Genomic DNA, 23,036 nt, shown 5'->3' with positions numbered 1-23,036 from the left:
GTGCGTTTTATCAACATTTTATTTGGCTACGAGCATCACATGGTCCATTCTCGCAGAGCATAAACCTATAAATGTATACTCTTGGCACTAAAATGGGGAGATTTCTTATAAATAAATGAAGTTATTCTAAGGTAAAATATTATTTAATTCAACTGTTGCATTGGCACGTGTCATATTTAGCAAGCATAAGAATCTATTTCATCTCAAATATACAATGTTCTTTCAGCATAGCAGGCAAATAGACTTGAGTCTGGGGTAAGTAAAACAATGAAACATTCTTTGCGTCTCAAAAGGCAACCCAAACGTTCACAAGCATGTATCGACACACAAATTAAACTTCATATATACACAAATAATTCGTTCATCTAAGTAGTCTTAAATTATACAGTTGTGAAACTTACTGATAGAGACCTAAAACCAAATGACAACTCTCATGCTGTGGTAACATTCCACTCAAGAGTGAGACTGAGTACCCAAACAAGGTAGAAGATTACTCAAGTTATGTATTGGCAAAGAAGATCTACAGTACACTCTCTGGCAATTTCTTGAATGGTAACCATACATTTGAAGAACCTGGGGTAACTCACTTGCCTCGCAATCATTAACAGTTCAATGATGACGGAAATTAAAGGAATGTACCAAGGAAAGGGTCTCAATGATGGAGAAAAATCAGGCACGGTTTCCAGATGAAAGTTTAGGCTTGACAGCGGGAAAGACAAGGAGCTAAATCAACAGAAGTGACGTTCTACTGAGGTACTGAACAGCTGCTCCGAAGTAAGAAAAGAAGGGCCCTCAGAAAAGTGGAGGATGGCATCTTCTCTCCCTTTAACCATTCAGAGGCACTGAATTGGCGGTGTGTTACTCAGACAGAGGCACAGAGATGGAGGGACCTTTGGGGTCGTCAAAGCGGTCCATGGTGTGGACCTGCATGATCATGTGCAGACCGTAGGTGAGGATCAGCAGCATGATCAGTGAGGTGATCAGGCCCATCCAAATGGCTGGCGTGAAGAAGCCTGCACAGTCACTAGCATAGGAGAAGTCTGTTGTTCCATTCAATATATTAAAGCCCTGGATCTGCAATACAACAAGAGATAGGTTGGGAAATAATTAATAATGAATAAATAAAGAATAAATCGTGGGGGGGCACTTCAACTAAAGCCTTAACCCTTGTGTTATCTTCGGGTCATTCTGACCCATCAGCCATTGTGACCCACCGTCGGATTGCGACAACTTTACCGCATACAAAAACAAAGTGAAGCATTTTCTTTTAACCGTTGGGCTGTCTCAGACCCCCCACATTGCAAAGGTTAAAATACAATTATTTTTATTTGTTTTTGTATTGGGTAAAATTGGGTAAACACAATGATGGTTCGTTATGAACCTTTGGGTCATGTGACCCGAAGGCAGCACAAGGGTGAAGACATAGCTGACCACTTGTAGGAGAAAGCTAAACCACACAAGTACTGACCTGAAAGTCAATGAAGTTGAGTTTCCATTGGGGGATTTCATCAGTGGCCGGAACCAGCAGGGCGTCACGGACGCTGCTGACGGACTGACAGTGGAAGGAGTACTCAGAAGGGGCGTAGACGCCACGGCTGCCGTTGAATGTCGCCGTTTCACCTTGACCCACCACGACCACATTGTTCAGGGTGAACCAGTTTCGGCCTGACACAGGGTAGCGCCGCTGGTTCATGATGAAGCTGTAGATGAAAGTGTTGGGTTACCGACTGAGCACTATTGAAGTGGATGGAAGGATGCTCAGTATGTGCTCTCTTTTCTTTTCATGAGGCTGTCATGGTTCTCGTCATATTTTTCAGCCTTTTCTTTCTCCATAACAACTTATGTACAAGGGCTCCATTTCATTCCACTTACGTGAGACGGACGCTTGTGTAAAGAGGAAGAGATTCATAGTTCAGAACAAGTCTGCAAAGAAAAGACAGAACTGTTACACATCAATCAACTGATATTGTCTGTTTTGACAAAAAGAGAAAGATATGGACACAATATGGCTTGGTCAGATTATGGATGATAAAACCAATTTGTCAAATCTCTAGGAATAAGTAGCAGGACTAGCTTTCTCACTGTGAGGTGTTGCTGTTGCATCGGGAGCCATCCATGGTTGGAGTGAAATTAGCCAGGTTCACCCACTTGTCAAGACCAGTTCCAAAACTAACATTGAGGTCCTGTGCCCAAAGCATGATGCAAGGCCTTCCCTCAGTGTCATTGAACATCAAGGGTGCTTTGACGGTGTCCTCCACGGCTTGTAGCAGGGACCGGCCTTTAGGTTGGCCAGCTGACACCTCCGCAATCACCTGGGGGACAAAGGAGTGGAAACCTCTTTGACCTGTTCTAAACTGCTCTCATCTGCTTTCAATGTCTGATAGAAACAGGGTGTACACGGGAGGGCTTGGCTGTACATTACCCGTGATGGCTTCAGCCCAGTGTAAATGGAGATATACGGAACATTCTGGCCTTTCATGATGCTCAGAACCTTTCCAATGACTTCATCTGTAGAAACAGGTACACATTTGATCACAAAGAGAGAGGTCTTCAACATATGAGAAAAAAAGACAATGTAATCATTATTACTTGAATACAATTCCTTGTACAAAGTTAACTTAACTTACCATTGGTTTTCAGGACTTGCTTACAGGACATGGATGTACTAAAAAAAACATACGTTTTACATATTAATACATTTTACACCATCTAATATCAATAGACTTCTTAATCTCGGCATGCACTTTAAAATAACCCTTTACATATCTGCCATGGATCCGTACCCAGCAGAATATGGCAGGTTGATGATCAGCAGGTTACTAGCAGATGCATTCAGGTGAAGATGGGCCAGCGTGTCTGGGTCTACGAGGAGAGGAGAGACGCCAAGCTTCTCCTGCAGCTGAGCCAGGATAGCGCTCGAGCCAGGCCACGCCAGAGCAGGCAACACCAGCTGTGAAGGGGAGGCTCGCAACGCAGACTGTTGGAGAAATGGAGAAGGACACAGAGAAAGATGGATGGTTACTAGGCAGTCTCAGCCTGCAAGAAAATTATTTCTATTATAGCCCAGATCTTACCTCAAGGTAGGGAAAGACACTATCTTTTTTGTTTCCAAACACTCCACCATACATTGTGAAGTCATCCTTGCTCAACTAGACAGAATAAGCACAGTGAACATTTTAGGGGACTGGCCAATGTTAGAGGAAGACACATTCATTTATTACATAACACAAAATATATCATATTCTAATTTAGCAGACATTTTAATTCAAAGCAACATACAGAGGGGTATTTTTTTTACCAGAAACATCTTAATCTGCTATAAAATTCTAAACCACTGAGCTATTCCTAGCAGAACCCGGAACTCAGACTGAGCCACTATTTCTGAGCTTAACTAGGTAACTTCCATATTTAAGTAATGGGCCTGGTTCAGAAAGGAAGCTGTGTGTGCAGGGGGAAGTGAGGCTCATTGTCACACCATTGTGAGAATATCACAACATCACGAGTGCCTACAGCATGGCTGTACTGCTAGGAGAGTTAAAATCGTGTTGTGTCAACACGGATTTAAGTGTGAAACACTGATTATGGGCTCGATATTAAGTGCAATATAACACGTAACCGTTTGAGCTTCTCACCTTCTCCTGAAGAAAAAGTATTACGTTATGTGGGCCAGGGCCCATGGCAGAGTTAAGGTAGGACAACCACTGGCTATTAGACGTGATATGGCCAGCTGAAGGTGAAGCAAGTGGTGTTAAGCTGTACCTGTAGAGACAAAACATTCAAACATTGTCATCCTATTTAAATCACATGATCTGTTCTACTCAAATAGCTAAGCTACAACATTCCACAACACAAATAATCATTGTAACTGAACTGGTTGCATAAAACATCATTGAGTTATAAAGATTCATGAAATATTTTGAACATACAGTTAGTATACATTAAATCGACACCGATTTAAGAGAACTTTTAGCTTTAAAGTTGTTAGCATGCTAGCTGAATACCCAGTCTAGTCGTACTGGTAGCTGCTGGGTATAGCTAACAGTAGCAGCAGTAACTACAGTTATGGAAGTGATTAAAACTTACAATAACTATTAGTTTTGAAATACAAAAAATCGATTATTTACCCGTCACTGGACCACATTAATAGCGGCACTTGGCTGCTACAGCTTCCAATCGAGAAAATTGAAAATAAAAAGGCAAATAAAGCCATGACACTGGACTTCCTCGACTGCTCAACTCCTGCCATTTTCATTTTCCGCAAAGTCTGGATCACGTGGTACACATCAGCTGACTGTCATATGTCGACGGTAAACTTCCTTCTTTACGCTTGCCCTGCCCTGCCCAAAACGAAAAAAGAAACGTTCTGACCGGACTGACTCCATGCACCATGAAAAAGCTCAGTGTAAAATAAAAGTATTTTTACAGGGCTCACTTCTGCTAGGTCAGCTTATAATCAAACTACCTTGATCGATAAAGCGAAGTTGCTGCTGACTACAATCAATCAAGATTGTCAAAATATGTTGGAGATATTAACTGTCAGGCAGTCGTAACGTACGCTGAAGTTAAAATAAGCTTATTGCTCATTTTACGCCATATTAATTTATCTATAACGGCGAGAAAGTTATCCATTGTCTCCTAAATGTTTTAGTAATTTGGCACAACTCAAGATAACCTGAGGCGCTATCCTTGGTGCTGAATTAGAACCTGGCGACTAGCCACATATTATAAAAAATTATAATAAAGCTAGCAACTCCTGCAATTACAATCAAACTATTGACCGTATAAAACCCAATGCAATATTTTCGTTGCCCCCACTCTGTCCCTGGGGCTACAAAATAGCTACTTACTTTGACCCTTTATTAAGGAATACAACAACTAGAAAAGCTGCGTTTTACACCATAAGAGTAGCCTAGTCGTCATATAGTACCACAACATTTTATGTAAACACCCAAATTAAACTATAATAAACTCTTGATCACAGCATTAGGCTCTATTCAGCAAGTTGGCGGAGGAATACCACTGCATCATCCACACAGCTGCACCTATCTGAACTGAAAGATAGGGGAAAAGAAGATAAAGCGAACAATTAAAACCTACAATTGTCTGCATTGACCATATTGAAATATCAAAGTACGGTCATTTGGCTAAATAATTCTTTATTATGTAGTTGGGTGGGGTTGAAAACACCTACAGTTATTCCCTGTCTGTTTTATGTTAATTTATCTGTGGTTTTGTAAGATCACAAACAGGGGAGGTGCACTACTTTCCGACGCGAACGCACTAGCAGTGTTCCACAGGGTTCTTCGTGTAGGGCCATCTTTGGTCGTCCTCGCCGGTGACAGTGTGGACCATATTCCACTGTTCATTTACACCAGAGGATACATTAATAAAATATAAACTTGAAACGGCATCTAACTGACAAACAGTTGTGTAAAGAAAGAGTGTTCGTTTGCATTCGCTTTAGCACTGATTATTTCTTTCAATCTCTTTCAATTTTACAAAGCAAAAGAGGGCGAGACAGGAGAGGCGGTGATACAACATGGATGAGGAATATGATGTGATCGTTTTGGGCACCGGACTTACAGTAAGTAATCAGAATTAATTTGCTTCTTATTACCGACGGTGTGTGTGTGTTTATCATTGACTTTGAAATGAATGAAGTTGCAGCATCTGGCACTCATCTCAAATGTCCATCCCATCGTCTCTGCATCTCTGACAATAAATACATGAGAAAATATGCTCTAATTAAAATTCGCTTTATAAATTATCGCTGTGACTGAAAAAAACGATTCATAGTATGTAGCCTATTTGCAAGTGTTGCCAACAGTCCAAGCATTGTTCATTTGGAATCGTTGTGCAGCATCTTAGGCGTAACCCTACTATATGTGATAGTAGTCCCCCTCTCATGGATAGGCCTACATATAAAACGTTAACGCAGGCCTGAGAATGGTTTTAAATGATTGATTCTGTTCCCAGCTTCAGAAATGAAACCATGTCCGTGTTTTAAAGGCAAATCCACAAATGTCCATCATACCGACTTGGCATTCTGTCTTGTAGCCTAACCTTTCCCCTTTCAATGTTACTCGAAAACATCAGTTATTCATGCACAGTCACTATTACATACGACTTAATTGTAATAACAGTTGGATTAGTTATTTGCTATTAAAGTTGATTTTGAAGACATGTAGTCAATAGGTAATTTGCTGTTATCAACAAAACAAAAGTCTGCGGTTGTTATAACGATTAAGATTATGATTGTTATTATTCATATTATTATTGTTAAAGGTAGTATACAGGCATTTATATGATAGAGACGGCACATCGACTCGCGCATGCGCAGCGACGTTGCTCATGCAGCCCCTCCCTCGTGCAGCCTCCCTCTGTTCTCTTTTGCACACTCACACGCAACACTGGAACATCCCATTTCATAGAAATGAATGTACATTCGGTTTGTAAGAAAGTGGTGAATGACATTACAGTAAATGTTGACTTATCCACTGCATTGTCTAGGAATGCATTCTGTCTGGGATCATGTCTGTGAATGGGAAGAAGGTTCTCCACATGGACAGGAACCCATACTATGGTGGGGAGAGCTCCTCCATCACTCCCCTGGAGGAGGTAAGGACTGGCACAACTACACTTCCCATATGAAAGACTAGGGGTTGGGATTTCATCATATCTGATTTCTTAAACAGATTCCTGAAAATCTAGTTTTCAAGTGTCATTGATTGTTGGCTGTGGTGAATGTCCTCTGCTCTGTAGGTGTACAAGCGCTTCGAGCTCACAGACAGCCCTCCTGAGTCGATGGGACGAGGACGTGACTGGAACGTGGACCTCATCCCCAAGTTCCTGATGGCCAACGGTCAGTCACTAGTTTACCAGGGTTTTATGTACATGGGGAAGGTGTTCCAAATAATATTATTTATTGTTGATTTGTCTTACTAAAGTACAGAGAATACAAGCACATCATGGAGTATTGGAGCTCTCAGGTCTCACTCATCTTTACTGAATACATAAAATCACCTCATGCTCTTAGGATAAGTAGGAATCAGAACGCAGCATAACCTCTACAAATAAATGATAAATTGATAACCTAACAACAAAACGTTAACATCCGTCATGCACGTTGATTTGAATAAAGATCCACGTTGATATGAAGAAATCAATATATGTTTTTGGAGTAGATTAAAACATGTTAAAACCATACAGCAACCCCAAAAAAGCATATTTTGTTGATTTCTATCATATAAATGCAGGTCAGCTTGTGAAGATGCTGCTATACACAGAGGTGACTCGATACCTGGACTTCAAAGTAGTTGAAGGTAGTTTTGTCTACAAGGGAGGGAAGATCTACAAGGTGCCATCAACTGAGACTGAAGCGCTTGCTTCAAGTGAGTTCAGCCGTATGCTACAGCATACTTCAAATTGTGTATTGTCAACATTAAAAGTGTAACTTCTCTTTATTTTATTACTGTATGAGACTACAACAAACTTCTTGCCTTTTAAAGATCTCATGGGGATGTTTGAGAAAAGAAGGTTCCGAAAGTTCTTAGTGTTTGTGGCCAACTTTGACGAGAACGACCCCAAGACCTTTGAGGGCGTCGACCCCAAGCTAACCACCATGAGGGATGTTTACAAGAAGTTTGACCTTGGGCAAGACGTCATCGACTTCACCGGCCACGCCCTGGCCCTGTACAGGACAGACGAGTAAGTGCAGACAGGCAGTCATTATTCTACTGAGTGTCAAAGAAAATGTCAGTTGTTACCAAGTTGTCAATGTGATATTTCCATGTCTCAATGTGGCCATGTAGCTAATCATCACTCGCGTTCTCTCATGCTTTTCCATCGTGTTTTCAGCTATCTTGACGTCCCCTGCTTGGAGACAATCAACCGTATCAAGCTGTACAGTGAGTCCCTGGCCCGGTATGGGAAGAGCCCTTACCTGTACCCCCTGTACGGGCTGGGAGAGCTGCCCCAGGGCTTTGCCAGGTCTGTGCATCAACACACTCCTTCCTGGAATGAATCAAGTCCAATTGATTTCCAAACAACCAGTCAAAAAGCTGAACAATTATCCAAGGCAACAAAAAAAAAGGCACCAAAATAACCAACATTTAAGGACACACACACACAGATGCACACACATGCAGGACAACACTGCTCCACTTACACAGTGGCATAGGCCAAGGAGAGTAAGTGGGTCTTAAGATACGATTTAGAAACATCGATAGTGGGGGAGGATCTCATAATGAGCGGAAGGTTATTCCAGAGCCATGCTGCCACTGAGAAGACACAATCACCCTTAGATTTCAAACGGCAATGAAAGTGAACACAACCACGACCATTAAACTGAACGGGACCATAGACAATGTATTTCTGTCTTATGAATCATATTAGGCTGAGTGCAATCTACGGAGGAACCTACATGCTGAACAAACCTGTGGAGGAGATAGTGATGGAGGATGGCCACGTGGTCGGAGTGAAGTCAGAGGGAGAGGTAACGTCACAACAAGCTTCATTGACGTATTTGTTCGGGATGACCTTTCAAAACTCAGTTAGACTGGTACTGAAGGACAACACAACGTAGCTAAGTTTGAATATAGTCTATGGTGTTTGGACAGGGGATAAACTAACAAGGATTGTATCTGTGTGGGCCCTTCCCTCTGTGGCAGGTGGCCAGATGCAAGCAGCTGATCTGCGACCCCAGCTACATCCAGGATCGTGTGCGTAAGGCTGGTCAGGTGATCCGTGTCATCTGCATCCTCAGCCACCCCATCAAGAACACCAACGATGCCAACTCCTGCCAGATCATCATCCCTCAGAACCAAGTCAACCGCAAGTCCGGTGAGGACCCAACCTTGTTTGTTTTCATTTCACATTTCACTTTATTGTCTTTTACGGTATAAACCTGGCCTGGTCATCCACATCTATATATTCATTGGATATTGATTTTGTGTCTCCCTCCCTATCCTCCCTCCATGTAGACATCTACGTGTGTATGATCTCCTATGCCCACAATGTGGCAGCCCAGGGCAAGTACATTGCCATCGTCAGCACCACGGTGGAGACCAGCGAGCCGGAGGCTGAGATCGAGCCTGCTCTGGAACTTCTGGAGCCCATCGACCAAAAGTCAGTCCTGAGTTTGGAGTCACTAGCGCCACCTAACTGACCTGTCACCTGACACGGCCTGCTCCCTATATTCCACACTGTGTACAGTACATTTGGTCTATTATTGGCCATCTCCATGAATGACCACTGTCTTCTCCGCCTGCAGGTTTGTGGCCATCAGTGACCTTTATGAGCCGACAGACGACGGCACTGAGAGTCAGGTGAGTCCAACTGTTACAGCGTACAATCAAGGGAGGAGAAGGTGTGTGTCGGTATGTGAAGAAGAAAAAAACCTGTCCAATTTTGCATCCTTTGCCCAGATCTTTGCCTCCCGGGCCTATGATGCCACCACTCACTTTGAGACCACCTGCAACGACATCAAGGACATCTACAAGCGCATGACCGGAAGCGACTTTGACTTTGAGAATATGAAGCGCAAACAAAATGATGTGTTTGGGGAGGATGAGCAATAAGAAGGGTAGGGCTCCAAGAAAGGGGGGGAATATGAAAACAGTAAAGAAAGGGCAGAACCTCTGATGGAGGGTGGCGAGATAGGGGGAAGGTGGCGTTGAGTGGAATGAAGGGTAGGACGAGGTCTTGGTAAGGTAAGGTTGATGAGGGGTGGGGGTTCAGTCTTAAGTCATCCTCCTTTTTCTTATGCTCTTCCTTCTTCTGGCACGGCCTCTGACTCAAACACGTTACCACACACACACATACACACACACACATACACACAAATTGTTCCCAGACTCACATTCCCTATCTCTATCACTGAAAAGCAGGGTTGATATGGTCTTTTCATTTCATTGTAGATTCTATAAACATGTCTTGATTATTACCATTAGTAGAGGTTGACCTGTTCACTGTTGGTGCAGCTTCAAAGCCTTTAACTCTTTCTTCATGTGTTTGGCCTGTCCTCTCATTGCTGGTAGGCCAGGGAGCTGAAGAGACAAAGACATCAACAATGTTTAAAGCTGGTGTCAAAAGAGATAAACGGTGTAGTGTAAAACCTGCAGTTTTTCCACAACTATTTGCTCCTTCTCTGAATCTGTCACCTCTACTTGGCATGCATGCATCTTTTTCACACAGTAGTATTGTACATAGAACATGAAGACACTGCGGTATGAAGGCTGGGCCATTCCACGCATCCCTCCTGTCAACCCTGCTTTCACCTTCTTACTTAGTCTTTTACCTGTGTTATTTCAATAGACTGCTCCTTTTGTGGCAAATCTCTCAGTCAGGCAAAATGTAATGAAACATTATATATCAATGGGCTGTTCTGTCAACTGATAGTGCTCACTTTGCAATGCTGTTGTGTACCCTGTGCTATAGCAGGCAAGCTAACCGGTGGCTAACTGTTGTCCCCTTAAACTGTTTTTGTTTATACATGTGTGATGTCAGAGTTGACTTTGAATTGTTGACTTTCTTACGTTTTAAATTATTAAGAATTTTATTTCAGAATATTTGGTGCACTTTTCACAAGCTGAAGTTATGAAGTTTACTGAGTTGGTATGGTATTGCGTTGTGACACTAAAGTGGACTTAAACATTAAAAAGGGAAGGTGGAAAGGTGTATGAGATGCAATGTTGCGAGGGATGGTTTGGCATGTTAGTAGGGTTACACATGAAGAATGGTAGATTTGAAACGAAAGACATTGATTGAAAAAGGAGGCCTCATGTTGTTGAGATGCAAAGAGGGCGATGAGAATGTATACTTCAGATGTTGCAGGCTTGATATCAGGACCCTTTTGAGTGAAGAAGGAAGACTGAATTTTCGGCTTGTAGTGAAAGCACCAGATCATGTCTAGGTTGTTGGAATGCTTGTGTATGTCACCGAAGTAGATCAATCCCCCAATAAACTAAACCCTGTGATAACCCTTAGAGTAGACAGCAGGGAAAGCTGGACACTCCCAAAGTAGTACTCTGTAGCATAAAAGTCCTGAGCCATGGTTTAAAAGTGCCACCCCACAAAAATGAACCAATATGTTTTACTTGGTTTTAGCCTTAATTTGGGGTCTTATCCAATATTTTTGGAATCTCTCAAGATTGGACCAGTACATTAAAAGAAGGCATAGGCCACTGCACCACTGACTGTTATGATGAGGGTAGTCTGATGTGAGAGGGACAGCTTGAAGCAGTCTTTTTACCCCCCACACAGGAAGTCTAGTTCAGTGGTCTTGTCTCTGCAGTTGGCACTACCAACAGTGTCCTATATGGCAACCTCCATTCTGTTTTGAGTTCTCCTGCTTGGCAGTTGTGTTTTACCCCTCTGTGTTTACATACTTCAGGTTTAAAGAGCGGTCTGAAGCCTAGTTAGTGAATCAGTGAGTTACTGTACATATCAGTGGAAGACAGATGAGATGCTACACCCTTACCCATAACACATTAACCAAGGTTGAGTTGGCACTATACTCCTCTTATATGACCGTGCCCTTCAGCACTCCCTCAAGTGACTCTAAACTAAGTTATTAACTCACGTTTGGGTTTTTTATGTGTCTTATTGTAATGGTATTATTTATTTGTTTCCACTAAAAGGTAATGGTGAAAGGTGAAAATGCTGAATATGCTATGCTATTAGTTTGTTCTCTTACTGATACCACTCAACTGATCTCAAAGTGATCCATACCCACATCTTTGTTTTAGTTTGTTATTTGCTGTGTCATATGTTATGTGTGGCCTATGTTCGTGATCATCCTAGTGTTTCATTGGTTTGATATGATTAACCATCTTTAACAAACAGGTTTTGATTGAAGGATAGTAAGTAATTGAATCACCAATCTTCACAGGAATCTCTGCAGTTTCAAACTGAGCACTTTTAAATATAGCATGGTCTTCATCCTGGAATCATGTTAGCTGAACTGGAATAATGTGGGGGTTTCTCTCAGTGTAGTCATAAAAAGAGTTGACCCTTTTTTCACCAATAGATGCTGTATCATCTTTTTATTTATTTAAAGAAAATCCTAAAAGTGTGGTGGTACCGTTTTCCATCAAGTTTGGCCTTTTAAAAACCCACTATTGACAATATCACTTGAAATTGACAAAAGTGATAGTTCAGACTGAGCAGTAGACAACTCACAGTCCTTGTTTGATCACTAGTATGTGAACAATGCCTAATGTCTTGTGTAACAAATAAAATGAATTAAACTATGAACGAAAGATAAAAAAGATAGAAAAATAAAAAGCACATGGCAAACCTGAAAAGTCTCACAGCGCCTCTCTGTGTCTGAGTGTGTACAATGATACACTTGTCCAAGTACCCCAAAAACTAAAATATTTATATAGGTAATATTTTATGGAACATACATACAGTATATACACACTTACTTTAACTTAAACAAAAAATACAACTCTGAATCTTCCCCAAAATAACATTTCAATAATGTCAACTATCATTAAGATATCAGATAGTGATAGAATAAAAAACACTTGAGAAACATCCATTTTAAGAGTGACAGAAATGTGCTAAACCTGGAGTGATTGCAGAGGAATAAAATGGTTCTTAGTTTTCTGTTGCCATATGAACAGAAGAATCAGTTGGTCACTGATCTTGTTTTTAAGGCACTGCTGCGCTGTGACGTCACATTACCCAATATGAGGATCATTAGCATGGAAGACTGAATACCCTGGACTCAAGACCCAGAGCTGGCTTGTCCTGGAAGGCCATTCCCATAGCCTGAGCTGCCCAGAGTTGAAAGGGGATGGAGTGGAGGAGTGTTTATGAGTGGTCCACCACATAGCTCTGGTATGGCTGGCCCAGCAGCCTCTGTACCTCTGCCTTGGGCACCACCCAGCACCTGCCCAGGTGGTGCCTTATCGCCGTGTCCTTCAGGGTCTTGTCCTGTAGAGTGACTGGCATCTTCATATCCCCCCACCTCAGAAACCCCTTGGCCAGGACCCCCTCTTTACCGGGCTGGGCGCCAGAGGGCCCGTCCTGGGTCTCCGTCAGCGCAGACACACTCATGTCAGCATGCTGAAACTGGCCTGTGGAGAGGACAGTGAGAGGGGATAGGGATCATAGGGGGAAAATACGGAAACAAGTGAAAATGCCAGGGAATAAAAACAAGATAAACACGATATCCTTGTAAGTGCTGAGTTTACCTAGCAGGCCTTGAGTTGAGGACGAGAGCCCATGCCCATCAGTGATGTAGAAGCCGAGGTGAGCCAGCTGCAGGTAGCTGGGGTGTTTGTAGTGGTGGAAGAGAACCAGGAAACGCACGTCCTTGCCCAACTCTATCCAGCAGCTCCCATGATCGTCTACAGCAACCTTGATGCCCTGCCTCGTCACTGATCCCTGCTTGTTGGTGGGAAGCACGTCCCTCCCTTCCCCCTCCACGACCACAATGTCCAATGACAGCGTGATGACGATGCCATCAGGACCGCCCATGGCAGAGGAAATAGTGAGCTGGTCAAAGTAGGTGCGGGAACGGGCTTCAACGCCATGCTTAGAGGGCGCTCCTATTAGATGGCCATCCACCAAGATGCCTGAGGGAAGCACAATCTAGGTCACGAAACTAGACTGTCAGAAAAGATAAAAAATCCTCTTTACAGCATTGTGTTCCTGCATAGAAAATGCACCTTGGTTCAGTCACAGCAGGCTGTTGATCATGCTATGGTCAACTCGTAAGCTAGCAGAAGTAGCTTGAACAAACACAGCCCAGTTGTGGGTTGGATGCATGTCAAGACACTGTCACCTTTCTCTGCATCCTCCAGTAGTCTCAGGACATCGTTGGCCCTGCCGTCCACGGTGAAACACAGATGCTGATGCACCTTGGGGAGCTGGACCACAAAGTGAGGGTCTCCGTCAACTACACGGACGACAGGAGGAAGACAGAGGTGTGAGACATGAGTGAAACAGCGTCCCTCACGTGTTTAAGGCGGTGACGTCGGTTGAGTGTTTGCAGCAGCGATACATCCTACCAGAAGAGGAGAAAACCCTCACTGAGCTGAGTCTGGTGGGGGGGTCTGAAATGACAAAGCAGTCTTACAAGAATGACATTCAATGTTTTATCTGAGTCTTACAGAGTCTCTGTTGTACTCTCTGAGCCCAGTCGGTGCTTTTTCTGAGTCAGGAGTGAATGTGTGATTCGAAATGTATCATTATCCAATTTCGAAGAAAAAGAAACAGTACTTACCAAATGTTTCTGCATCATCCCCTGAAAACATGACATTTAGAATTATGCCATGAAATCTGATAGTATAATGACTCTACTATTCCATAACCGGAAAGCTGATATTTAATGTGAACTGGAACAAAATGGAGATACGCTTACGGCACACTTACAGGACTCGTAGTTGAGGTCGTAGTCAAAATCATAGGTTGCGTCATAATCTGTGAAATTAGATCAGAAACAGCCATGAACCACATCCCTCCCATCTCCCTGAGTGTTCCGTGGCCTTGATTGCTCCACAGTCCCTTGGTGACTACAGCTTTGTTGGATTGTGTTTGTACAGCAACAAAGACAAGGACTCACCTTTCACAAGATCTATGTCTGTTTCAGGACGGGGAGGGGGAGGAGAAAACAGTGAGCTCGGATTTGAAATGAGTTTGAATTATACAAACAAGTGCTTCATTAGAATACACATATGTCAAATAGATGACGTAACTGTATTTACAGAAATGAAAGAGAAGAGATTAAGTTATGTCATGAGAATTGCTGGCACGGTTTGTTCACCTTTTCTCTGAATCTGAATGGAAGTAGAGACATCTAGTGGAGAGAAGAAGAATGTGTCACACCACCTGACATGCACTGTGCTGAGTCATTTCCAGGGCAGGCTATTGTAAACTGTAAAATTGATCTTTGAAAGACAACAACTGCTTTTGATTATGCACCACAGGGGTAAAAGGGCATTTACCAAGCAGGCCTACAGCCTCCCATAGTTTTGGCCCATCGGTGAAGCCAGGCATTGGGGCAAAGGTAGCAGACACCAGGGTGGCTATGGTCAGGTCTGGGTCTGAGTCTATGTCCTGGGAAGCTGCTTCTGGGGTGAGGGGAGGAGAAGTGGTGGTGGGCGTCAGGTCATGCAGCAGGGTAGTGGCCTGAGGCTGGTGGCCATCGCTAGTGGACATGGTGTAGTTCTCTGTCTCTGAGGAGGAAGGGAAGGAGACTCTGACAGGAGGGAGGATGGTCCTGACAGCGTTGGGCTGGGGTGTCGCAAGCCTCTCAGTCTGGGGTACTGTGTCTGTTCTGGCGGTGCTTGTGGGAGAGGTGGAGGTCTTCATTGTGGGGGGGACTGTCTGGGCTGTGCTGGGCTGTGGGGTGGAGGTCTTCACTGTGGGGGGGACTGTCTGGGCTGTGCTGGGCTGTGGGGTGGATATCTTTCCTGGGGCAGGTGGAGGGGCAGTCTTAAGAGAGTTGACCAGCGGGATGGTGATTTTCCCAGCCGGAGGGGCAGGAGCAGTTTTAGGGGTGCTGGGGGGTGGGGGGGGAGTTTTACCAGAGAGTGGGGAGGGGGCCGTTTTAACACCACCAGGGCTGGGAGTGGTAGTGATTTTCTTGACAGATGGCAGAGCGACAGTTTTGGGAGGAGTGGGAGGGGTGGAGGTCTTTTTTGGCGGAGAGGTGTTTAAGGGGGGACCAGGTGGGGGCTTAGGGGGTCGAGGCTTAATGACCTGAGGGTTAGGTTTAGGGTTGTTTGACCTGGACTTCTTCACAGCAATGGGCGCAGGTGATTTGGAGACAGGCGTGGGAGAGGTTGCAGTAGTGGTAGTGACAGTGGTAGTAGTAGTAGAAGTTGTTGTAGTCGGTGTAGTAGCAGTAGTCGTCGCGGTTGTGGTCGTTGAAACAGTGGTAGGAGTCAGAGGCGGTTCATCAGCATCAGGTTTGACGACCACAAGCGAGGTGACAGGTGTGACAAAGTTGTACTTGAGGGAGAGATTGGTGGCCTTGTCAGCCAGCAGTCTCTGGGTGGCGGGATCCGTGCTTGTCAGTTTGGCCAGCAGCAGCTCTTTGATAGTGAAATAGGCCCAGAGTCTTCGCACAAAGCTGGAGATTCCCTCCGTCCCCCTGGGGCAGCCCATGAACGCCGTCCCGTTCCCCCCCGTCTTCAACACATCGTTCTCCGCCTTCACCTTCTGCTTGGAGTCCACAGCCGTCAGAAACACCTTCAGGTCCCTGACCCCAGGCTTCACCTTTCCGGTCACCACCAGCTCCGAGCCCTGAAAGTAGTTGGGGAAGAGGGACTGGGTGACATCGAAGGCCTGGTCGTCCAGGTAGGACAGCTGGATGTCGGACAGAAGGGGGCTGGCCACCTCGTCGTAGAAGCCCTTCAGCTGCAGCGCGGCGTCCGCGTCCTCGTACACCATCCTGGCCACGCCGCGGTTGTCCATGGCCAGGCGCCGAAGCAGAGGGAAGTCGGCGTCGTCCCCGAAGGCGATGCCGAACAGGGAGGCGGCGCCCAGGGCGCTCTTGGCGTTGGTGAGAATGGCTTCCCCGGACGTCACGCCAATGGTGGCTTCCCCGTCTGTCAGGAAGATGATCAATGGCACCCGGTGAGAGGCAGAGGAGGAGGAGGAGCGAACGGGGGAGGAGCTTGAGGGGGAGGGGTTGACCAGCTGGGCGGCAGAAAGTAGAGCAGCGTTGATGTTGGTCCCTGGGAGAGGAGAGATGAAGGAAGAATGAATGGAGGTGGAGTAAGAGGGAAATAAGTCAAACGTTCACTCACAACAGCAACAATGATATCGATGATTTAAAGTGATTCATAACACCAGATGATGCACCGCTTACAACAGACTCAGTGTCACTCACAGCCCTCAGCGATGATCCTCTTGATGAAGTCTTTGGCGTCTCGTATGTTCTGAGGCGTGGCCCTCACAGTGCGCCCCTTCTTCCACGTGTGGACTTTGTCTGAGAAGGTGATGATGTTGAAGTGATCCCCCTCTCGCAGGTCCCCCAGGATGGTGGTCATGGCCTGCTTGGTCTGGAGATTCGTAGGAACACAACATTTACCTCAGGAGTCAGTTCCCTTCCGAACCAAATGATGTTGTGTCCTTTGGCAAGGACTTGCTCTGGGGAATGTCCCTGTACTTACTGTAAGTCGCTCTGGATAAGAGCATCTGCTAAATTACTAAAATGTAAATGTAAAATGTACCTCAAGACATCATCCTCCTGGACTGTATCGTCTAATATAGGTTGGTTGCCAGTGGCTTGTTTGACGTACTGTACTATTAAAATGGACTATTACTATTAAAATGGAAGATTGTGATGAAGATGTGCAAGGTTGTGTACCTGTTTGATCTTGGTGCCGATCATGGATCCGCTGACATCGATGACAAAGATGACATCCTTGGGAACAACAGGGAGGCCCCGAGGTGCAAAGTAGTGCACAAAGTAGCCATCATACACCTGAGAGAGAAAAGCAGAAAAATCGGTACAAATGACCAGTTAACTGGTGAATTGCTCGACTGGGAAATACTATTGTATGATTCATGTAGTTTAGCAAGTGTATATGTGTTTGCCGACATGTGTGTTTTGTTTGTTGTGTGTATACAGCATGTATGTGTTTGTTGTGTACAGGGCCTGACCTGGATGTCTCCCATCAGGTCTCTGAGCTCCACGTCATACTGGATGATGAAGTCAACATTGAGGCCCTTGGAGGAGATGCTGTTCTGCTGCCGCAGGGTGGGACTGTATCGTACCCTGGCGCAGCCCTGGTTCTGCTCCACCTGGGTGGAGTCCGGAGCCTGGGCTTCACCTGCAGGAAGGGGGGGAGAGGAGGAATCATGGAGACGAGAGATGGAGAAGAGGAGTGTGGACTGCAGGGGTTTGTGCTGTCAAGCAATAACTTTCACTCTCACACCCCCTGGTATCTTTTTCGGTCTCTCTAACCTTGTACAGTGTTGGAGAGCAGCCGGCTGGTCTTGAGCGGTAGGACCTTGAGGAAGCTGATACCCGTCCTCTCTGCTATGCTGACCTCCAGGCTGAGGTTCTGGACAGGCTGGCCAGGCCGGAGGCCCAGGGAGAGCTCATAGTGACCCAGCCTGCGAGGCAGCAGCTCCTCGTAGGACAGGGAGAAGGACATACGGGCCCCCGAGGGCACGCTCACCGCCACACGGAACTTCTCAATCTCCCTCTCCCTGGGGAACGGAGGAGCAGAGGACGAGGCAGGATCAATTAACGACCAGGCATGGGCGTTGGCATGGTTACTACGGAACACATCGTTAGCAACTGAAGCATTTGGGTTTGAATCATCAAATGATTAAATAGATTATATGGATGTCGAGAGGGGACGGAGTGCTGCTCAACACTTTTCTCTGACTGACTTGGTGGCAACGAGTCCGGCTGTTTTCCCTTGCTTCTTGGCAGCGTCATATATCTTCCTTGCAGCGCTCCTTTCCTGCACCTGGGCGACATACACCTTGCCATTGGAGGTGCTGCGAGCAGGAAGAGAGGAGGGAAGGAGAAGAAACGCCTCTCTGTGAGTTCCTCACAATTCTCGGATTATGTTACAGGGAGAACCATGTCTGGTATTTTGGGCGCCTGAACGGGTCTATGTTCATTTCATACTTGGTTTCACTGTACTTTTTACACTAACTGTGTCAGTCACAGAGCCTGGCTATATGTAGCACTTAGTGTTGGACTCAAGATAAACATGCATCATGTTGGTTTACAGATTGAGCTCAAAACATGCATAAAGAAGGTGGGGTCAAGAGAGAGGTGAGCGGAGAGGGTAATTTCCCTCTGAAAACATGATTACTGGAAAGAGATGCAGTAACACCTCTCAAAGCTCCTTGTACCGGGAACCCTGCACGCTAGCTACAGTAGCTGCACCCAGGTATTAAGGTTTCCCACCCAAAACAGACCTTAAATAGGCTCACAGGCATACACCAAACCACACAATTCCTAGAAGTTGCTTGCACTTTTTTCACGTGACAAGGTGTTAAAATAAGGTCAGATCCTTTGAACAAATACATGGAAATATAAAAACAAGGACCTACAAAAATAAACGGGCAGATCTGAAGCAGGTCTTGTGTGAGACAGAGCATAATGGTCAGCGCGGTGAGGGTGGAAAATAGAGGTGCCTGTATATCTACGTGTGTCTGAAAGGGAGTGGAGATGGTGGTACATGGGTGACCTACACACAGGACACAGGGTTCTCAGTCCCAGAACCAGAAACACCACAGAACTAAAGAAACGACTTTGTCTCAGCTATTTTCCCGTTGGTCCTTGGCGCTTTGCAGGCTGCCTTTCGGTGTGAGCGAGAGTGTGCGTGTGTCGGAGAAGGAAAGAGAGAGACTGGAGAACGGTGTATGTTTCCACATATTCACATTACTATATGTAAATATGTATACATGTATGTGTATGTGAAATACACAATGTGTGCATGTGTGCGCGCATGTGTGCGTAGTGTGTGCGTAGTGTGTGTGTGTATCTTGGCATGGTGCCAAGATACACACACTGTGTGGGAGAGAGAGAGAGAGAGAGAGAGAGAGAGAGAGAGAGAGAGAGAGAGAGAGAGAGAGAGAGAGAGAGAGAGAGAGAGAGAGAGAGAGAGAGAGAGAGGAAACAGGGCGAGCTCCTGTCTTTTTCTCTATTAACTTTCTGACTTATATTTACAAAGCCTGGTATTCATCTGCCTTAAAGTCCTCCCTCTCCTGCTTCCTCTCCTAAATCCAGCCCCAGGCTCCACAATTGGCCTATGCTGTTGACTTGTTTGTTTTGTTTATATTTAGTCTTTTTTGAAGGTGAGTGGTGTGCCATCCTCTTAGTAATAAAATTGTGTGTCTCTTCTCTGAACCGGAATTTGAAGTCCCCAAATAATTCCTCTGAAGTTTACCTCTGGATTTGATCCACTTGCTCCCTTGATTATTTCATGTTTATTTACTCCCTTTTATGTCACATTATTTACAAAGTTTTACACTCCAGCCTGTGAATTATCCACTTCATTCCTTTTTTTAAATTCACAAACTAGAATTCCTATTGAAGGTACAATTAGTAGCCTGCTGTTTGTGATAAAGTGGTCCAGATAGCAGGAGGGAAAGAGAGACAGAAAGTAACAGAGATATTTAGAGATGCATTGAAAAGAAAGGACAAAAGAGTTCAAAAGAAAGACACAAGATAAAACTGCTAGTAAAACAGTTTGTTCGGTGTCCTGACTGACATGGTGAAGTTGGAGATGAAAGCCGAAGAGGGCAGGTCCACCTCGAAGGCAGCTTCCTTAGTGCCAGGGAGCTGGTTCCAAACGGAGCTGTGGACCGTGGTGATGGCGTAGCGAGATACCACGGAACACCTCACATGGTAGTCTGTCACCTTGAGCTGAAAACACAGAACATTAAAATGTGGATACTTTTAGGAGACACTGTCATCCTGAGTAGACTGATAGTACAGAAAATACTTAAATTGAGCATCAAGTTAAAACTGGAGTTAAAACTGGAGTTAAAACTGGAGTTAAAACTGGAGTTAAAACTCCTGGTCACATTGCATCGTCAGAAACAGAAAAACCTGGATCAAAGCACATTTCTCATTGCCAAACCAAGGCTTAACCGGGTCTGTCCTCTGGTTGACAAGTTTAGCGAGATGATACAAAGCCAGCCTCTGCTGGATATCTCTCCCACCCCCTTGTTTACTTGGGTAATTCTGGCACCTGCTGAGATCAATGTGGCCAGCGCAGGCCACATCACTGCAGGCCCAGGAGGCAGACTGAAACAGGAAGCCTCGCTCCTCACTGGCCCCAGGAGCAGAGCTGTGGTTCTACATTATGTTCATGTACACACTTACATACTGTGGCAGACTGGAAGCTTTAAGAATTAGAATGTGTTCCAAGAGGAACTTCAACCATGGCACTGTGAGCAACCGAATCCCAGTAAAGGGAGCACACTGTGTAGGGAAATAGAGCTATGCATCCATAACTGTATTTTGACCATTACATTGATTGGCAAAATGATTGTTTCATAATGTGGCCCTGGCTGAGTGAATCAACCTTCTCTCAAGGTTTGTACAATGACGTCATATGAAATTCCCAGGCTTAGGTTCAAAAAGCTATGAAATGTTTGTTCTTGGATGGTTGTGAGACAGGGGAGGTATTGTGTACCAGCCTTGTGGGTATATGAGTGGCATGAGAGGCAGCAAACCCACAAAGTTATAAAAATACACGATACTGCCATGTCATACAGAGAGCTGCCCCCAGCTTGAAAAATATTTTGAGGTCTGCTCTTCAGAACACGTTGTTCAAATGTGCAAAGCTATTGCACAATTCTCAACAGAGCCCTAAAGAAAAGAATATCCCAAAAATATTTTTATAATGTTCCTAATATTTTTGTTATGGAGACTGGGGCCATTGAACAAAACGTTTGAAAGTCAGACACATTCCAGAATGTTGACCCCCCCCCCCCCACACACACACACACACACTTACCGCTGGTTTGGATGGCTTACTCTGTCGTTTGGCTCTCTGAAACAAGAGCAAGACAATGAAACAGTCAGTAACAGAAGGTCCTGGCAGTGTTCATGTACCTTGTGATGTGGAAACATCTCAACAGAGGAAACCGAGGCCCTCGGAGGAATGTTCTGATGCTCCACAGTACACAGGGGGTCATTTAAGCCCACAAGGTTGTTCAGCGAGGCTGGTGAAAACTCACCACCAAATTCTACTTCACTGAAAAAAAGGAGTTTCTATACTGGCCTGGCCATTGTTTGATGTCTTAAACTGATAGGGAAAAAGTGACTTTTGCTCAATACTATATTTTGGAAGAAAAAATAACCCCATTTGGGAGAAATCTCCAGAGTCCTTGAGTATGGGTTGGGCCCATATTTTGTGTGAAAATAGACTGAATCAAAGCTATTCATGAATGGACGGCAACTGGAACTAGAAGTAAATGCTTTCACTGTACACAGAAGGGCAGAGGTTGGTCTCAAATCATTGCTGTGTCAATATAGCCCATTAACACATATGTGGAAGTTTGCGGGAATTGATCATAAACCAATTGCTTAAAAAGTGGGAAACTATCTACATTCTACAAAGCAAATTTCTAACTGCATTAGGAATTGAATCAGTTATTTATGATGATAAAAATAATCACTTGCAACAAGAAACTGGACTAGTGAGCAAAGGCAAGTGTGACAGTAGAGGTTTAAGAAAATGTTCAGTGTTTATGGAAGCGTTCAAAATATACTTACTATAATATATAGTAATAAACATTACTACTTTTCATGCTACAATATCCCGGGGTGAAATACATTGCAATTTATAAAAGTTGATGACAAAATTGTAGATTACATTAAGTGAATGTAATGTACAATTAGACACATTCCTGACACACATTTTACTATTGAAGAATCCGCTGTGATCTCACCTGTAAAAAAAATTCTCTTGCTCCCAGGTGTGCATCATATTCATTTAAAAAGCTTTCTTGCACAGAAAAGGAAACGAGAAACAAAATGCAATGGATTCTGTAATCCACTTTGACCATGATGGTAGACTTGAATTCCAAGAGATTTAAAGTTATCCGTATCCTAGTGCGCGCACGTAGTCTGGGAAGTGCGTTTGGAGGACGCGGTACGAACCTCACATTTTACATAAGTTATTTTTTGCAAGTCTTTCCCCTCCCTCAGCTTTATTTAAACGGTCGGAAACCGCTGTGATAATAAAGAAAATAGACGTTCTAGGCTACATGCAACATCCGAACTATAAAGAATATGAAAGAAATTCAGTCCTCTGGTGCATAGCCTACTAAAGATTTTCGCGGACTCTTGTCATAGGGGAGCGTGCGAAATGAGGTATTCTTAACCCGTGAATGTCGACAATTTGAAAGAAAAACACTACCTTTCCCTCCCTCCCTCCCTCTTTTCCTCTTTCTCTCTCTCTCTCTCTCTCTCTCTCTCTCTCTCTCTCTCTCTCTCTCTCTCTCTCTCTCTCTCTCTCTCTCTCTCTCTCTCTCTCTCTCTCTCTCTCTCTCTCTCTCTCTCTCTCTCTCTCTCTCTCTCTCGGTTAAACTGT

General features: G+C 44.5%; 3 protein-coding genes across 3 annotated transcripts; 1 reads left to right on the top strand and 2 right to left on the bottom strand.

Moving 5' to 3' along the window:
• Positions 1-9: 9 nt before the first annotated feature.
• On the bottom strand, positions 10-4,313 carry atp6ap1b (ATPase H+ transporting accessory protein 1b). Its single transcript, XM_062458805.1, has 10 exons — positions 4,125-4,313; positions 3,633-3,759; positions 3,075-3,149; positions 2,784-2,977; positions 2,628-2,665; positions 2,423-2,508; positions 2,083-2,312; positions 1,873-1,923; positions 1,469-1,700; positions 10-1,074 (listed from the first exon to the last, which is right to left on the bottom strand). Exons 1-10 carry the CDS (start codon positions 4,250-4,252, stop codon positions 859-861), a joined length of 1,377 nt encoding a protein of 458 aa, XP_062314789.1. The 5' UTR covers positions 4,253-4,313; the 3' UTR covers positions 10-858.
• A 731-nt stretch (positions 4,314-5,044) lies between these two features.
• gdi1 (GDP dissociation inhibitor 1) lies at positions 5,045-12,305 on the top strand. Its single transcript, XM_062458801.1, has 12 exons — positions 5,045-5,130; positions 5,504-5,584; positions 6,511-6,618; positions 6,763-6,862; positions 7,257-7,391; positions 7,509-7,707; positions 7,858-7,989; positions 8,395-8,494; positions 8,670-8,841; positions 8,982-9,126; positions 9,272-9,326; positions 9,426-12,305. The coding sequence occupies exons 2-12, from the start codon at positions 5,540-5,542 to the stop codon at positions 9,576-9,578; spliced, it is 1,344 nt and encodes a 447-aa protein (XP_062314785.1). The 5' UTR covers positions 5,045-5,130; positions 5,504-5,539; the 3' UTR covers positions 9,579-12,305.
• Positions 12,029-22,811, bottom strand: itih6 (inter-alpha-trypsin inhibitor heavy chain family member 6). The gene is made up of 17 exons (XM_062458804.1): positions 22,393-22,811; positions 21,456-21,491; positions 20,202-20,356; positions 18,364-18,474; positions 17,930-18,177; positions 17,626-17,795; positions 17,330-17,446; positions 16,850-17,021; positions 14,958-16,694; positions 14,777-14,809; positions 14,576-14,593; positions 14,386-14,433; positions 14,237-14,257; positions 14,022-14,066; positions 13,796-13,909; positions 13,203-13,586; positions 12,029-13,085 (listed from the first exon to the last, which is right to left on the bottom strand). The coding sequence occupies exons 1-17, from the start codon at positions 22,507-22,509 to the stop codon at positions 12,820-12,822; spliced, it is 3,792 nt and encodes a 1,263-aa protein (XP_062314788.1). The 5' UTR covers positions 22,510-22,811; the 3' UTR covers positions 12,029-12,819.
• Between the last annotated feature and the right edge of the window lie 225 nt (positions 22,812-23,036).

The sequence above is a fragment of the Osmerus eperlanus genome, chromosome 4 (assembly GCF_963692335.1).
Source record: "Osmerus eperlanus chromosome 4, fOsmEpe2.1, whole genome shotgun sequence".
In the NCBI taxonomy this organism is placed as follows: Eukaryota; Metazoa; Chordata; class Actinopteri; order Osmeriformes; family Osmeridae; genus Osmerus; species Osmerus eperlanus.
Note: the sequence above shows the minus strand (reverse complement) of the source record. Positions and strands in the feature narration are given on the sequence as shown.

Excerpts from the sequence above, each read along its gene's own strand:
- atp6ap1b (XM_062458805.1), bottom strand. The coding sequence starts at position 4,252 with ATGAAAATGGCAGGAGTTGAGCAGTCGAGGAAGTCCAGTGTCATGGCT. Across the intron at positions 2,313-2,422 it reads CTGGGCTGAAGCCATCACGG|GTGATTGCGGAGGTGTCAGC; the intron begins GTAATGTACAGC and ends TTTGTCCCCCAG. Across the intron at positions 1,075-1,468 it reads TCAACTTCATTGACTTTCAG|ATCCAGGGCTTTAATATATT; the intron begins GTCAGTACTTGT and ends GTTGTATTGCAG.
- gdi1 (XM_062458801.1), top strand. The coding sequence starts at position 5,540 with ATGGATGAGGAATATGATGTGATCGTTTTGGGCACCGGACTTACA. Across the intron at positions 8,495-8,669 it reads GAGTGAAGTCAGAGGGAGAG|GTGGCCAGATGCAAGCAGCT; the intron begins GTAACGTCACAA and ends CCTCTGTGGCAG. Across the intron at positions 9,327-9,425 it reads ACGACGGCACTGAGAGTCAG|ATCTTTGCCTCCCGGGCCTA; the intron begins GTGAGTCCAACT and ends TCCTTTGCCCAG.
- itih6 (XM_062458804.1), bottom strand. The coding sequence starts at position 22,509 with ATGGTCAAAGTGGATTACAGAATCCATTGCATTTTGTTTCTCGTTTCC. Across the intron at positions 14,067-14,236 it reads GGATGATGCAGAAACATTTG|ACCCCCCCACCAGACTCAGC; the intron begins GTAAGTACTGTT and ends TTGTCATTTCAG. Across the intron at positions 13,086-13,202 it reads CTCAACTCAAGGCCTGCTAG|GCCAGTTTCAGCATGCTGAC; the intron begins GTAAACTCAGCA and ends TCCTCTCCACAG.